Genomic DNA, 16,199 nt, shown 5'->3' with positions numbered 1-16,199 from the left:
GTGTGTGTTCTTATCGACAGATATTCAAAGTGGCCCGAGTTGCACATACAGGAGGAGATGGACACAGAAACAGTCCTCCGATTCCTCACTGCCACATTCCTCAGGGAAGGCATTCCCAGATCCATCTTGAGCGACAACGGACAACAATTCACCTCAGAAAAGTGGCATAAGTTCATGGAGCGCAATGGGATCAAGACGTAACACACTTCGATATACCACCCTGCCGGAAACGGTCTGATGGAGGGATTTAACAGGGTCATAATGGGATCGACACAAGCTGTCATTGCCGTGGCCAAGGACTGGGAAAAAGAAGTACAGAGCATGCTGTGGGCCTATCGCATCACACCAACCAGCACAGGTTACAGCCCCTTCCAGATCTTGAGAGGAAGAAACCCCTTCACCAAGGACAACCTGGCGTGGAAGGATAAGACAGTCACTAGTAAATGGTCCCCCGCAGTGGTGCAACATAACTTGGAGAAAGCCCAAAGAATATACTCGGAACACTACAATAGGAGACGGAATGTGAAGGAGGCCTCCCTGGAAAGAGGGAAGTGGGTCAGAGTCAAATTGGCCATGCCACGAAAGAAAGGGGACAGTAAATACAGCCAACTCTCACAGGTGAAGGAGGTGTACGATAGAGCAGCCTTGCTCAGCGATGGAAATGTCTGGTCCCATGATCGCATGTCCAAATGCCATAAGATTTTGAAATGGACCAATGAAGAAAGAGTGAGAACATCGCAGGACCAAATCCCACCGGAGGATGAGGTGGCACCGGAAGGAAGAGAAACTGATCCTGGGACAGGAGTGAGTAACACGGAGCTCGAAAATGAGGATAACCCCATAGCAGGACAACAGCAGGAAGAGGTTGGGGTGCGTCCGAGAGGCGAGAGTTCTCGGGTAAGGGAGGACAAGAAGGCGGACCCGGCAGAGAGCAGCCCCTGGAATGCCTCCACCACTCCGGTAAGACGCACACGGACAGGCAGAGCCGTGGTGAAGCCTGCCAGATTCCGAGACTTTGAACTGGGAGATGGGAGATAGTTTGAGGTGTCATGAGACTGTTTATTTTCCATTTAAATGTAAAGGAGGGAGATATGTAGCGTTGCGCTCTAGTTGCGGCACGCTGCGTGATGACGCAGTGCGCGGCGGCCATTTTAGATGGCACTTCTTGAGCGCACTCTGAGAGCACCGGACGCCTGGCGCTCTCCTGCTGTCATAAATAAAGCTTAGACCCTCGATCATCAACCCTGCCTCAGAGAGTGATTTGGGGGAGAAACTGGAACTTTACACCTTGTGCTCCCTGAGCCGACTCCAGTGACGTGCGAGGTCCCAATGCGCATGCGCGGAGGATTAGACACTAACGGAAGCAGATATCCCCTTGGCCCATCTCTTCAGCCTCCAAACGCAGTGACAGCGTTCTGAAAGACTGCAGCTAGGACCAGGAAGGCATTGCTGCCCCGGACTCCGGCGATTCAGTAAGTGCTACCGCTCTACCCCTAGAATCTGCACCTTGACCATAATGAAGGCTGAGGTCTCCTGATTTACTTCTTAATTCCCGCCAGTTTTCATTGCAGATCCCGATTAAGGGCACGAGTCCAGGAATTTAATTGGTAACTATTTCTGTGCCTTACTTTAGTCCACGCTTTAATTAACTGCCAAGCATCCACGTGGCACATTGATTTGTACTCGGCTTCCATTTAGGTTGTACCTTGTTTAAACAGTTGGTAATTCTGTGCTTTTGTCTTAGGACCCAACTCAGATGACTGATCCCAATCTCAAAACCACGTATACTCCCTTCATTATATGCCCAAGTAAGCATGGTGCACAATTTTAAATTTCTCTCTAACCTGTACCAAGTTTGGACACTGATAAATTACTCTCTCCTAGACAAATTTTTAACGAGCACCCGGAAAGTATGACAAGATGTGGAGGATCCCCATCTCCAATTAACCTGCCAGTAAGAAGGTATTTCCTACCGTTAATACCCAGATTAGGTTTTCATAGCTATGGCCAAGTGGGTTTGACGTCTTGCCTTCTGCCCACCTTACATCTTCTCCCACTTCGAGTGATGCAATAACCAGGCCACCGAGATACTGAACCCCTTGAAACCAACAGAGAGTGCACCGGACACTCCCCCTCTCCATTTACCTGCTTCCTAAAAGTATTAAGTGCAGATACCCAACGCGGCGCATAGTGCGATGTTTACCCTGTAAGTTATTACCACTCCAAGCGCTCATGCATGCCTCAGCTGCAAGCCTGGGGTTCCTCACTACCCGGGACTATTTAATAATTAATGTTCAATAATAAACAGTATGCATGCCAACTGTTATTATCCTGACACTGGGAGCACACACGCACTGTATTAATCAAATACCCAGTAGGGCGCAGTGCTATTATAAGCTTACTTTTACTCCAGTTTCAGACTGCTCACCCTATCCTGATGATGATCTTGACCCAAGGCTACCTGCCAGAAAAAGTGACTGCACCTGTGGAAACACCGTCCCTGTTGCGGGGAAAGACTCCATCTGCACGGCCCACATAGCGCCCGGTCTCTCCCTGCCGTCGGCGTTCCTCTAACATCATCGCGACCACAGGGAGAGGAGATCGAGGGGCACGGAGAGACTACATCTCCCAAGTGCCCTTGCGCCGCGTAGCTGCCCCCGGGGAATGACGCGCCAGGAGGCGCCTTAAATTCAACACTGACTTCGGCAGAGCGGGGCTACCTGCCAGAAAAAGTGACTGCACCTGTGGAAACACTGTCCCTGTTGCGGGGAAAGACTCCATCTGCACGGCCTACGTAGCGCCCGGTCTCTCCCTGCCGTCGGCACTCCTCTAACATCAGCGCAACCACAGTGGAGGGGAGATCGAGGGGCTTCAGTTTTAAAGCTTTATTCGACATTTGTCATAAAAGCATTCACCTAACCCTAATACAATAAATACTACACATAAAATACTTGCTAAAATAGATATTAAACATGAATTGTCGAATAAATACATGATAAAAATACACTGAATTATCACACTTCTTAAAAAGTAGATTTTTCTAAAAATTAAAATACAATAGTTCATATGGCAAAGTGCAGAATTAATAATGTACATAATTTCATTGGGATGTAATTGCCATTAGTGATCGGGTACGAATTGACCATGCCCAGGCCAGAAATTTTGCTACCCCAACCACGAGCACAGTGGAACAATCTGTTTCAAGTATCCTAAGAGCTACAGATTGACTGCGGGTTCCCATATTTAAGCACACTGGTTTTAACCATTTACGTCTGGGGGTCGAGTACAGTGGGCAACAGAACAGGAAATGGGAAATGTGCTCAGTTTGTTCATTACAATGGTGACAGTGTTCATCCCAAGCTGGGGACCAATGCTTCTTGAAGGCATTCACCGGGAGTGTACCTATGCGAAATTGAAAATAAAGTTTTCTATCATAAGGTTTTTCAATGACATCCCAAAAAGATTCGCATGAGGTGTACATTTTTATATCCAAGAAGCGAGTTGTTAGACTTGAACTTGTACCATCACTGAACATTGTAAAATACACCATTTCCCAATATAGTTCTTTCAGCTTTGCTTTCGTGGGGAAGCAGGTCACATCTTTGGTGTCCCATAGATAATCCAATTTCAGTTTTATAAGGAGACCCCGGAGCTCCTTTAGCCATGGGATACTATGGAAACGGTCGAACTTAATGACGTCCATCAAGGCCGCCGCATAGTGACTTAGTTCTGGGGTCACCATGATCCGTCTCCAATATAGAAGGGGCCGTAGCCTCGCTGTGTCCTCTATACCTTTTCTTCCGAGATCCAATTTTAATGGGATTGTGGGTGTGCTTTGGGGAACCATCACAAGCCCTCGTAGAAATCTGTTTTTTGCTCGGCCTAGTTCTCTCAAATTAGAAAACCCCCATAATTCAGAGCCATATAAACAAGCCCCCAGGACTTTCATAGAGTAAATTTCCAACGCACAGTTTACCGGCTTTGTTAGCGAGGTTCGATGTTTTAGGGTAATTGCACCTGCTAACTGCCTAAACTTTAGTAAAGTTGTATTTATATGTGATTTCCAGCTCATGTTTTCCTGTAGGATGATGCCTAGGTAATAGAAAGAGTCCACCCTTTCTAGGGGTGTACCTTTATATTTTATTACACCTTTAAAGGTGGACTGCTGGTTAAGGCACATGAATTTTGTTTTGGTGGTATTCAGTTCAAGGCCCCTACCATCACAAAACTCACCAAAGGCATCAACCACTTTTTGGAGACCACTGGGGGTGCGGGAAAGTAAGAGCGTGTCGTCCGCGAACAGGAGGACGGGGACACGAGAGCCTGCAATTACTGGGGCGTCACTAGCAATCTTCTCTAGATGTTCAACAATGCCATTTATATAGATTGAGAAGAGAGTCGGCGCTAGGACACACCCTTGTCTCACCCCACGTTCTACCGGAAAGGGATCAGTTACTTCTCCTTGCTTGCCCCATCTTATTCTTGCAAAATTATTTTCGTGGAGACGGACAAGGAGTGTAAGCAATTCCTGGCTTAAGCCTGCGTCCGCCAGGGTCTGCCAGAGTTTTTCTCTGGGGACCAAGTCGAAAGCGGCTTTTAGGTCCACAAAGACTGCGTACAATGTCCCCTTCTTTAAAGTAACGTTTCTCCAGTAGATGGTTAGGAAGTGGAGGACTTGATCAACGCTACTGGTTAAAGGGCGAAACCCAGCTTGGTAAGATGACAAAATATTCTTTTCATCAATCCATTGCTGCAGTTTATTCTGGACTAAGCGGCCCATTAGTTTTTGTGCTGTATCGATCAGACTAATGGGTCTGTAGTTTTTAGCCAGAGTTCTATCACCTTTCTTGAATATGGGAATAATTTCGGCTCCCTTCCATGAGGCAGGTACTTTCCCTCCCATTGCCACCGCATTAGCCAGCATTGTAAAATAACTACACCAGGAGTTCCGATCCGATAAAAATATATCAGCCGGAATTCCGTCCATACCTGGAGCTTTGCCCCCTGCTACACAATCCAATACAATACTCACATCCTTTTCAACAAATATTGGAGATTTGTAATAGACATGTGGAGGAGGACAATCATGGGTAAATGTTGGGTTACGGGCATACTGTGGTTGTAAGAATTCTACCCAATTGCTTTTCGGGACATGGTTCATCGGCTGGAGGGCTACGCCACCCTTTTCCCATTTTACTGTGGCCCAGAAACGCTTGGAATCCTTGGAGGCACATGCCTCCTTGAGTTCGCGCCAGCAATCCTCATCCCAACGCTTCTTTGCCAGTTTTTGGGTCTGTCTATACTGGTTTCTCGCCAGCCTAACTGTTGATGCATTTCCTATTCTCAGTTCCATGCTAAGATTTTGCCGTGCTATCCTACAACTCTTGTCATACCACCCTTTACTCTCTTGAACCTTTTTCTTTTTGTTTGAGACTACCGTTTTGACAAAGAAACTTTGAATTTTGGAGAATAGTTTCTCATGGGCCTCCATCATGTAGTCTATAAAGTCAATCAACCCATAATGGGACTTAATCTTAGAGACTTCGTCCACCACTAATTCCTTGAGAGTCTCTAATTTAGAAACGTCTTCTAGGAGCATACTCCACTTCAGGTGGCGAAGGTTATTTGAGCTCACAAGATCTTGCGTCACCATTTCATTTCCTCTTGGATGTTCGAACACTTCTTGGTAGGGATGGAGTGTCAGGCATAAAGGATTGTGGTCACTTTCTATTTTATCTTTCACTTCCATATCTACCAATTTGTTCCAAGCCCTTACATCCAGTAGTATGTAATCTATTCTGCTGGCTGCTCGGCCATTGTCAAATGTATTTTTCCCCATTAAGTCAGAGGGTGCCCGTCCATTGACTGCTCTAAGCCCTCTTGAGAGGCAAAAACTCTTTAGTTGAATTGCTACTGTGCTCCATTTTCTAATGACTGGAACGTCTAGTTGAGGAATTCTCCACTTGGCATCCTCTTCTTCGGCCAGGATCCTATCCTCTTCACCCAAAGGTTCAAAGGTGGTGTTGAAATCCCCGCCTATTATTACATGAGGTGGCACTGGTAGCATTTCAGTGTGATGCTCAAGAGTCGTTATGGTCTCTGATAATTTACCCCCACCAACTCCCCTGGAGTAAAGATTGAACAGGGCAAGTTGTTGGCCATTTTGCCAACTAATATCAAGAGCTAGAATATCATTAGAAGGTATAGACCTTTGCTTAACTGTGCAGTTCAATGTTTGGCGTACCCAAATTAACAGGCCCCCAGAGGGTCGACCTACTCGATTTCTTACAGCTGGAACATAGAAGTTCAGGTACCCTTGCCGGAAAATTGGGGTGAGCGACCAAGTTTCTTGCAGCATAATAATATCATAGTGGTCGATAAAATCGACCCAATCTGGAATGTTTAGCTTGTTTGTAATGCCGGCTATATTCCAAGAGACAAGAGATAATGGCAGTATATCCAGTTGATGATATATCTGATCATTATCAGGAGTGTTTGCTGCTTCTTTGGATTCTATGCTTGGTGTTAGACCTCCACTCAGTGTTGGTAACTTCTCAATCACCTCTAGTACTCTATTTTGTCCCTCTAAAACTATGCTTAGTTCCTCTGGGGCAGGAGTGTAGGATTCCTTGGGGACCAAGGTCAGTTTTTTTGATAAGAGCTCGTGTGGGGTAGCTGTCCTATCGCGCCCCTGGTGCAACTGGATTTTAGGAGGGGCAGGAGAAGAGCCCACGAGTCAGTCACACTCGTTTAAGTCAGATAGCGCAGAGTAGTGGTTTTCCAGATTTAACCCCCACTCGCATAATGGGCCATTCCTGGCCCTTCTATTTCCCACAACTGTCCACTTTGTTCTCAGTATGCTAGGTTTAGCTACTAGGCCTCTTCTACTATAGAAGAAGTCCAGTGTCAGTGGTATTATTTCTGCTGTTCTATGTTGTGGTGGAAAGATGTTCCGTAAGACATCAGGTAATACTTCGGGGCCCTTGAAATTCAAAACCACACAATCCCCTTGAAATTTCTTTGTCTTAGTGCCTATCCACTTAACCCTTCTTGCTGTAAGCAGATCATCAGATAGCTTTTCCTTGCCCCAAGGAGATATATGCATGTTGTTACTAAGCCACTGCAGAGCCTTATTTCGTAAAGAATCCGGAGACTCAATCTGCCCTGTTTTCAGTGGTGGTGTGTTAGCAAGCACTAGAATCAAGGGGGAAGCTTCAACAATTAATTCAACTGGGCCGGTTTCTAGGTTGAAAATCTCAGAGGTAATGTTGCCTACTGGATCTAAGAATGGAGCAATGTCAGGAATATCACCGGGTCTAGAGCTAGCTTGCTGTGTTTGGTCAAGTGGGACTTGTAGGCCTGCGTTCGGGTTCCCCCCAAGCGTTTTCCCTGCAGCCTCTATGTCTTCAAGTTTGTGTATTATTAAATTTGGTATTTCCCCCACCCCCTCATTGGTTTTTCTCAGGAGGGTCTCTAATTTATTAACTTTATTCGCTAGTTGGTCTATTTTTGATATAAGGGGTTTCATTAGCCCTGATAGTTTGGACTCCAGTATACCCATGAGCTTATTTGAGAGCATATCCTCCCAGGCTATACTTTCGTTCTCTTCCTCCCTTATCCCTTCTTCCGCCCTTTTATTTGTTCTTCTAGGTGGAGTTGCAGGTTTATTCTTACAGGAACGTAGACCACCTCTTCTAGGCGGGGCCTTAGTGATCCCTCTTTTAGCTCTTGGTGCAGGGACAGGGGTAGGAGGGGGAATGCTCTCTGAGTCTAGCTCTACAATTGTATCGGATTTATTTAACTCTTCTGCAATGAGTAAGTCGGCAATAGAATCAGGTTGTTGGACAATAGATGCCGTGGACACATTTGTTGTAGAGCAATCATTAGGGTCCTCGATAGGGTCGGTGGTGATTGTTTCGTCGCTGGCAGAATGGAATACCCCTGATGGATTAATTTGGGCACAAGGTGGGGAGTCCATGAGTCCCAAAGAGGACCTCCGATCATTATTGATTTTGGCCACTACCTGGACCAAATAGTTGTCCATTGTGTTGGCCGGGGTGACAGGTGTTTTTTGCCTCGACATAACAATCAGTCAAATCTGGGCAGCAGAGCCCTAGTAATAAATATAGCAATAGTAGACCAATTACACAATGACCGCAGGGAATATAGAAGTATGTCACCTTACCACATGTAGATTTGGATGTTGGGGCAAAGAGGGGTGGCCCAGTCCAGTCTTTCACAGTCTAGAACGGGCTAAAACGGGCCCGCCCTTGGCCCGGGCTTCGCCCGGCGTCCCGCGAGACGGGGGTGATAGCAAATTTATGCGCCTCCTGGCGCTCGATTGACGCGGACTGCGTCGCCGGGAATGCTGGGAAATGAAGTTTTTAACTGGCCCCAGCAAAATTTCAAAAGATCAAAATTTGGATCAACCCAGCGGCTAACTTTAGCAGACAAACTATTAAAGACTGCATGAGCCGGGATAGAGGGGGACAGATCCCGTGGTTAAAGTACGTAAAAGACTCCTTGGAAATAATTGGCTGTAAGAACTCCTTTTCAGACCCTGAGTCCATGACTAATCAGAATAGGACTCAGGTCAAAAAACTTTTTTCTGACTGGATGTCTTCGAAAAGGGCTCTCAAGGAAAAGGGGAAATTGTCCGTCATGGCGCATTGCCTGCTGAAAAAATCATGTAGAATGGAACCATACCTGGCGGTGATGTATAATGCGCAGGAAAGATTTTACATGACTCGCTTCAGACTAAATCTCCTACACCATCTACTCGCCGTCCCCTCGGGTTTCACAAGATCAGTGGAGTTGAAGGGTACCTGCGGCTGTGACACTAGGTCTCCGCAGGATACCCTTCATTTTGTTTTATTATGCTCCTTTTATTCAGTCCCCAGGTGTAAGTTTTTAGTAGGGATTCTGAAAAAAAGAAGCTGGTACAGGCGAAAGCAGCTTTACTTTTTTTGCAAGAAGCTTCAGATCCCTACACCTTAACATGTATTATAAGCTTCATCAAGATGGCAATGAGACAAAGGAATTACACGAGAAGCAGTGCACTCTAATAATCTGTAACCTAGCCCCAGACTCTAGTAAACCCTATCAATGAGCGTGTCGCCCCATTTTAGGACTTTTATATTAAATCTCTTTTTAACTTGTCTTTTTTTTAAAATAATGTTTTTAAAGAATGTATGTTTATCTTTTATGCTCTTTTATGGTATCTTTTGAAGTGCCGAATAAAGGTATTTGAAATGAAATAACTCAATAAAGATCGAAATGTCGTCGACCCCCCCAACGAAAATCCCCACATTGTATATATTTTTGTGGATTTCTCTTTGTTGTCTATGTGATATTTCGCTTATTTTCACTTTTACTCAGCCACGTTACGCACCTTATCACTCATGTGAGCACCTGAACGTACTTCTGTAATATCAACTAGCAAAAATACAATGATTAAAACTACACATGTTGCCCTACATGCTCTGCTCCCAAATTGATTTAGTCTCTAGATAAAATAACTTTTTTTCTTTTCCTTGGACCTACTTAGGCCACCCTTGAACAATTGTTCTTTTTACATACACTACAACCCTAGGTTCACCTAAAAGGATACCCTTATTTTCCCTAAACTACGTGGTGGTCATAGGGGCTTATAAATATGCACTTTTGTTTTTTGTGAGGTGGTGTTTAATCCTGTAACACAACTAATATTCCTCAAATAGAAGCTGAGGTCCCTGCCTGATGTCCTAGGGTACATAAAAGAAGTTCATATGTTCCACAGAAGTTTAGAAGTCAGACTGCCTGCTCATGTAGTGTGGCCATACCTGCAACTCTCCTGCATTTTGGCAGATGTCACTCTCTTTCTAATGATATTCACCCTCCTGCAAAAATAACTTGCCTCCATAGTCTACCATAAGGTCACACTCAGTTTGCACATGTATATCACCTTCCATTTTGTTTCTCTATTCACCCTATAGGGATCACCCTCCTAAGCATCTGGTCTTAATCTCATCCGACAGTCAATTGGTTACGGGTATGTGTAGCTATTGGATGGATTTGGAGTCTTATCCCCTTTCTTAACAAATGTATTTGTAATATAGCTTCATATAATGATATGGTAGATCTACTGTGCCCTTGTTCGAAATGCCACTCATTCATGAGACATATGATGCCCACCCTGTATTACTTTAAATGACAACGCACACAGTTCAAGCTAAGAATGAAGCAATCACACTCATGATTCAATCACTGTTCATAGACTTCATGGGTGTCCTAAAATGACTTGTTGATCTTTCTGGTCTGGGTGAGCACCTCATCAAAACATGTAACCACTTTGGTTATCAGTTTGTAAACACAGTCCCTGTATGGCCCGTCTGGCATATCTCTCCTAACTGTTGCATCATGTTACAGCATATGAGTAAATGCCACTCTTAATGTAGCCATAACTGGCCCCGTTGCCGTGATGCCTGTTAAGCGGCTATTTTGTTGTGTTTTGTGAAGATTTTAAATAAAGTTGTAATTGAAAGGTGAATGCCATTGAAGGGGAACTGCTTTTGACACATATTTGTCAATTGCTGTTCAGCACATGAGGACCTGTCTTTGGCAGCGGCTGGGCATTAGAAGACTGAAGGCATGAAATTGGAGAGTGCGCGAGAGAAAGAGTTAGCTATAAAGAGCAGGTAAACAGGATTTGGTTTATTGGTACCTCAGAGTGTCTAGCTCCTTAGCAGTGTGGAAGTGAAGTTATGCCACGTGGACCACTTCAACCATTCATTGATTAGAGTCTCATATTGCATTGTGCATAATTACCTTGGTAAAACAAAGTGTAACAATGGGTCAACAAAAAAGTAATGCAGCTATCTAAATGACTGTATGTGCATTTTGAAAGAACACAATCCCTGAATCCAAAGTATTCTTGGTGAAAAATTGTTCCCATCAGATACCCGTCCTGTACCGCCCTACATCACTTGGGATCCTTCACCCGAAGGAAGTGGAAAGAACCACTTAGGATTAGGTAGATGGTGGCCTAATCAAAGTGTGAAGGAATGTAAGGTGTGTGGATAAACTATTATGGTGGTATCAGGGGGCACAAAGAAATATCAAAAAGCAGTGCATTAAGTGCTCGCTGTAGCGTGTGAAAGTGAGAAAGTTAATATTGGGTTTTGGGAGTGGAGAAAGAGTTTATTGGGTTCCTACCCACACCCAAGGTTAAAAAACAGTGCAAGTAGTAATAACAAATAACTACTGGGATTTTATCTTGGTCGACATGTTTCTGCAGTATTCATTGGCTCAAAGGATACCAGTCTGCTTCATCAGGACCTTGTTGTTAAAAAAGTGCTACTGCTGATATTGAAGTGTATAGTGTGTATAAAAAATCATATCACCTGAGAAACACCGATGGAAAAGATCCAGTCAGTAAACAGTAGACGAACACACATGTAAATACAAAATACATACAGTTAGTGACGAAAGCTACAAATGCACAGAGATAATCTTGTGATATTCAATTATATGCCAAACATTTCATGGTCAGTGGTTGTAACAGTAATCAACTCGTTGAACCAGGTACATATATCCTGGGTTTAACCAAAGTTTTAAACACTCACCCATGTTCTGGGGAATGGACTCTCCACCTCACCCGGCAACAGCTCAGGTACAAATGGAGCACCGCTCTAATGAATGTGAACAAAAAAGAATTGAAAGAGGAAGAGTTCGCTAGAACTCAGTCTGAAAACACATTCCCTCTGCCATTGAGGGTTTATGGCCAGGAATCAAGGAACGTTGTCTAATGTTGGTAGTGCCCTGTATGTATTCAGCCATGGGCTAAAAGAAGATCTTATGAATTCTCTTTCTGTAGTTAATATAGCAGGGCGTATTGTATCTCTAAAAGAATCCAAACCGCTTAGCGCGGTGTGTGGGCGATCTATTATGTCTTTAGAAGGGTCAGCCCACTTGGCGCATTGCTTAGGCGGTCTCAGTCTCAACCATCAAGTAACAAGCATTTCAAAATTGCCTTCGTGCCTGTCCTGCATCTACTATTTCTTACAGATACCACCTATTTTAGGTATTCAGCATAAAAGGCCGAGCGTGGTCTATAATAGAGTCAGCACCCTCGCAATCTCAACCATCAAATAACAAACATTTCAAACTTGAAAGTCTATATTGATAGACTACATTTCCCGTGTACGGCGGGTGTTGCAACGCGTTCAGAGACGCGCGTTCTCACGCTGCACACGTGTTGATCCGCTGACCTATCAGACTCAGGTTAAATATCCCGCTTCCTGTCCAGTCGGTACCTCCCACAGTCAGCCTAGAGGAAGGCGCGGAGTACCGACGGACAGGTAAGCGGGACAGGGCGGCCACGGAGACAATGTGTGAGAGTGCTGACTTGATTATAGATCACGCTCGGCCTTTTTGCTGAATACTTAAAACGGGAGGTCTCTGCAAGAAATAGTAGATGCAGGACAGGCACGAAGGCAAGTTTGAAATGTTTGTTATTTGATGGTTGAGATTGCGAGGGTGCTGACTCTATTATAGACCACGCTCGGCCTTTTATGCTGAATACCTAAAATAGGTGGTATCTGTAAGAAATAGTAGATGCAGGACAGGCACGAAGGCAATTTTGAAATGCTTGTTACTTGATGGTTGAGACTGAGACCGCCTAAGCAATGCGCCAAGTGGGCTGACCCTTCTAAAGACATAATAGATCGCCCACACACCGCGCTAAGCGGTTTGGATTCTTTTAGAGATACAATACGCCCTGCTATATTAACTACAGAAAGAGAATTCATAAGATCTTCTTTTAGCCCGTGGCTGAATACATACAGGGCACTACCAACATTAGACAACGTTCCTTGATTCCTGGCCATAAACCCTCAATGGCAGAGGGAATGTGTTTTCAGACTGAGTTCTAGCGAACTCTTCCTCTTGCAATTCTTTTTTGTTCACATTCATTAGAGCGGTGCTCCATTTGTACCTGAGCTGTTGCCGGGTGAGGTGGAGAGTCCATTCCCCAGAACATGGGTGAGTGTTTAAAACTTTGGTTAAACCCAGGATATATGTACCTGGTTCAACGAGTTGATTACTGTTACAACCACTGACCATGAAATGTTTGGCATATAATTGAATATCACGAGATTATCTCTGTGCATTTGCAGCTTTCGTCACTAACTGTATGTATTTTGTATTTACATGTGTGTTCGTCTACTGTTTACTGACTGGATCTTTTCCATCGGTGTTTCTCAGGTGATATGATTTTTTATACACACTATACACTTCAATATCAGCAGTAGCACTTTTTTAACAACAAGGTCCTGATGAAGCAGACTGGTATCCTTTGAGCCAATGAATACTGCAGAAACATGTCGACCAAGATAAAATCTCAGTAGTTATTTGTTATTACTACTTGCACTGTTTTTTAACCTTGGGTGTGGGTAGGAACCCAATAAACTCTTTCTCCACTCCCACAACCCAATATTAACTTTCTCACTTTCACACGCTACAGCGAGCACTTAATGCACTGCTTTTTGATATTTCTTTGTGCCCCCTGATACCACCATAATAGTTTATCCACACACCTTACATTCCTTCACACTTTGATTAGGCCACAATCTACCTAATCCTAAGTGGTTCTTTCCACTTCCTTCGGGTGAAGGATCCCAAGTGATGTAGGGCGGTACAGGACGGGTATCTGATGGGAACAATTTTTCACCAAGAATACTTTGGATTCAGGGATTGTGTTCTTTCAAAATGCACATACAGTCATTTAGATAGCTGCATTACTTTTTTGTTGACCCATTGTTACACTTTGTTTTTTCAGTATTTGTAGGGACTGTAACAATGCCAGGTCATTAAATACTTCCCACACATGCCCCCCTCGTGTTTTATTTTTTAATTACCTTGGTAGCCATTCGGCCACTATTGAGGGGGCTGAGTAGAAATCATTACTCTCTACAGCTGTTTAGCCTTAGTAAATGGTCACTGATAGATCAAAGATGGGTGCTGCAACAATACAAAGTCATCGTCTTGCCCAATGAAGCACTCTGTACTTAAAAATGTTTTACATTGGAGGGAGGAGCCTAGCCTGCAGCCGAGATGGCCGCCTAGCCCTTCGGCTCCGCCGACCCTTGCGCCCTTCGCCGATATCCTGGCAAGAATCCTGTGCCTCCGAGCCCTACGCTTACCTGCGCTATGCTCCTGACCACGTTGCTGTAGCTCCGGTTGCAAACGGAGCTTCCCCGGCGGAGTTGAGCCCCGGTTTCCATTTCGGCCCTTCAAGCGGGAGCAGCCGGGCTATTGTTTGGTGGGGAAGGCCGGCGGCGACAACGACAGCAGCGGCCGCTGCGGTGAGGGAGGGGCCGGTGCACCGGACCTGGAGCGCGGCGCTGCAGTTCTCACAGCAGCCCTTTCCTTGCTCGGCTGCCCAGCGCGACTCGCTCGCAACATTGTATCAGGCTCCCGTTTATTGTATCCCGGCCCAGCTGGAGGGCCGGGATCGCTTCTTTGTTGCAGCCTTCAGCAGCGGCTGCCATCTTCCGCATCGGACGCCCCGATCTTGCCGGTGGGTTTCCCTGCACCACAGTTTCTCCTGCCCTCGGAGACTCTCCACGACCGGCTGCCTCCACGTTTCCTGCACCACCAGGGCCCCACAGAGAGCACATCACTTTCCGGATACCGATGGCTGGTGAAGGGGGCTTGCTTCCCGGGGCGCTCGATGGTTGCTTGCCTAAGATGGCGGACGAAACAGCACCCTCCATCCTTGATCCACCGCTGGGGCTCCGCGACATCCTGGCTGCGCTGGAGGACCTGCGGTTGGCCTTCCGCGACTTTGCCACTGGTTTGGGGGACCGGCTTGATGGGACTTTTTCAGCTGGCCATGATGATTCTCCAGTGCGGCATGTTAAGCCACATCTTCAGCCGACTGTCGGCGGATCACCCGAGTTGAGGTATGTGGCAGTGACGGGGGGACGTGTCCCAGTGCCCGCTGCGGTACTCTTCGGTTCTGCCCTGGAGGAGTCTGACAATACTGCTCCCTTGGTGTGGCCGGAGCTCGTGCCTCAGTTGCCGTTTTGCCCATCTCCTTTGTCCTTTGGTGCCACGTTTTTGAGCGTCCTCCTGGACTTGCTTCCTGCACATCGGCCGGCCGCTACTTTGGAACTTGTGCATCGTCCTGCTCCCTGTTGCTCTAGCCGTGGCATGGCAGCGGCGCATTCCTTGGTCCCTTACTATCGAGCTTCACTCCAGTTTGACTTGTTTCTTACACCTCGACTTCTGCAACGGACTCCATGGTGGTCCATCCCGTCCAGGCTGGCTGTATTGCACTTGACTTCTGTTGGACTGTGGATTCGAAGGGGCCAAGGCTGAGGAAGGGGATTTTCTTGTTGCACATTGGAACGTATAAGGCTGGGACTGGGACTTGTGACTGTTGGAGGTACATGTAGCATGGGTGTTAGGTCGGGGCCTGGGGTTGGGTGACCGCGGGTAACGATTTTGCTTGCTTTGACTAGATCCTTGGCCCTCCTCCGATCAACCGTGACATTCTATTTCTTTTTCTTCTCTTTTTCTTCTTCTACATTTTGGGTGCTCTTCTGGGGCGACAGACACACTGCTAGGGGGGGGTAGGCCGTAGCCTCTGCATGCGTGTAGGGTGGGGGGTATATTTCCTTGTTGGTTTTTTTCATTTCTATGGGCCTCCTTTTTCTTTCTTTCGTATCTCTTTTTCTCTTCTCCCTCTCTACTCTTTACCTTTCTAGCTTTTTCCTTCCTTTCTTATTTCTTGGGTCTATGGGATGAGTGGGTACTTTTGGGTAGTGCTTGGAGATCGTCATGTGATGTGTTTTTTTATCTATCCTGATTTCATTGAGTGCGATTGATTACCTTACGGATAATGCTTGCTGACCCTTCTTAAGATCGCTGCCCACTATAGTCCTAACTGCATTGCTCTGATTCGGATCCTTCCAGACCTGTTGCTATGGACTTATTTCAAAACTTTATAAAAATTAAACCTCATCATCCTGGCGCTTGGCGGCACAATTGTGTATAATGTAACCTGGTCTATTCGTGGTTGTACTGATATGCGGCCGAGTTGCAGAATTGCTTGCTGATGTGCCCTTTACTGTCGAGGCCGGCCTGAGGGTTGTAGGCCCGTATTTGTCTGCACATACTGTTAAATAAAGGTTTTCCAAAAAAAAAAAAAAAAAAAA

At 45.7% G+C, this 16,199-nt stretch overlaps 1 protein-coding gene across 1 annotated transcript in view; it reads left to right on the top strand.

Annotated features, from left to right (window-relative positions):
• Window positions 1-14,727: 14,727 nt before the first annotated feature.
• LOC147708478 (uncharacterized) overlaps window positions 14,728-16,199 on the top strand; it is a 39,545-nt gene continuing 38,073 nt past the window's right edge. Inside the window, exon 1 of the mRNA XM_086925741.1 lies at window positions 14,728-14,942. Within this exon, the coding sequence (XP_086781867.1) occupies window positions 14,728-14,942 (215 nt within the window). The remainder of the gene's footprint in view (window positions 14,943-16,199) is intronic.

Source organism: Lissotriton vulgaris, chromosome 6, assembly GCF_964263255.1.
Source record: "Lissotriton vulgaris chromosome 6, aLisVul1.2, whole genome shotgun sequence".
Lineage (NCBI taxonomy): Eukaryota > Metazoa > Chordata > Amphibia > Caudata > Salamandridae > Lissotriton > Lissotriton vulgaris.
Note: the sequence above shows the minus strand (reverse complement) of the source record. Positions and strands in the feature narration are given on the sequence as shown.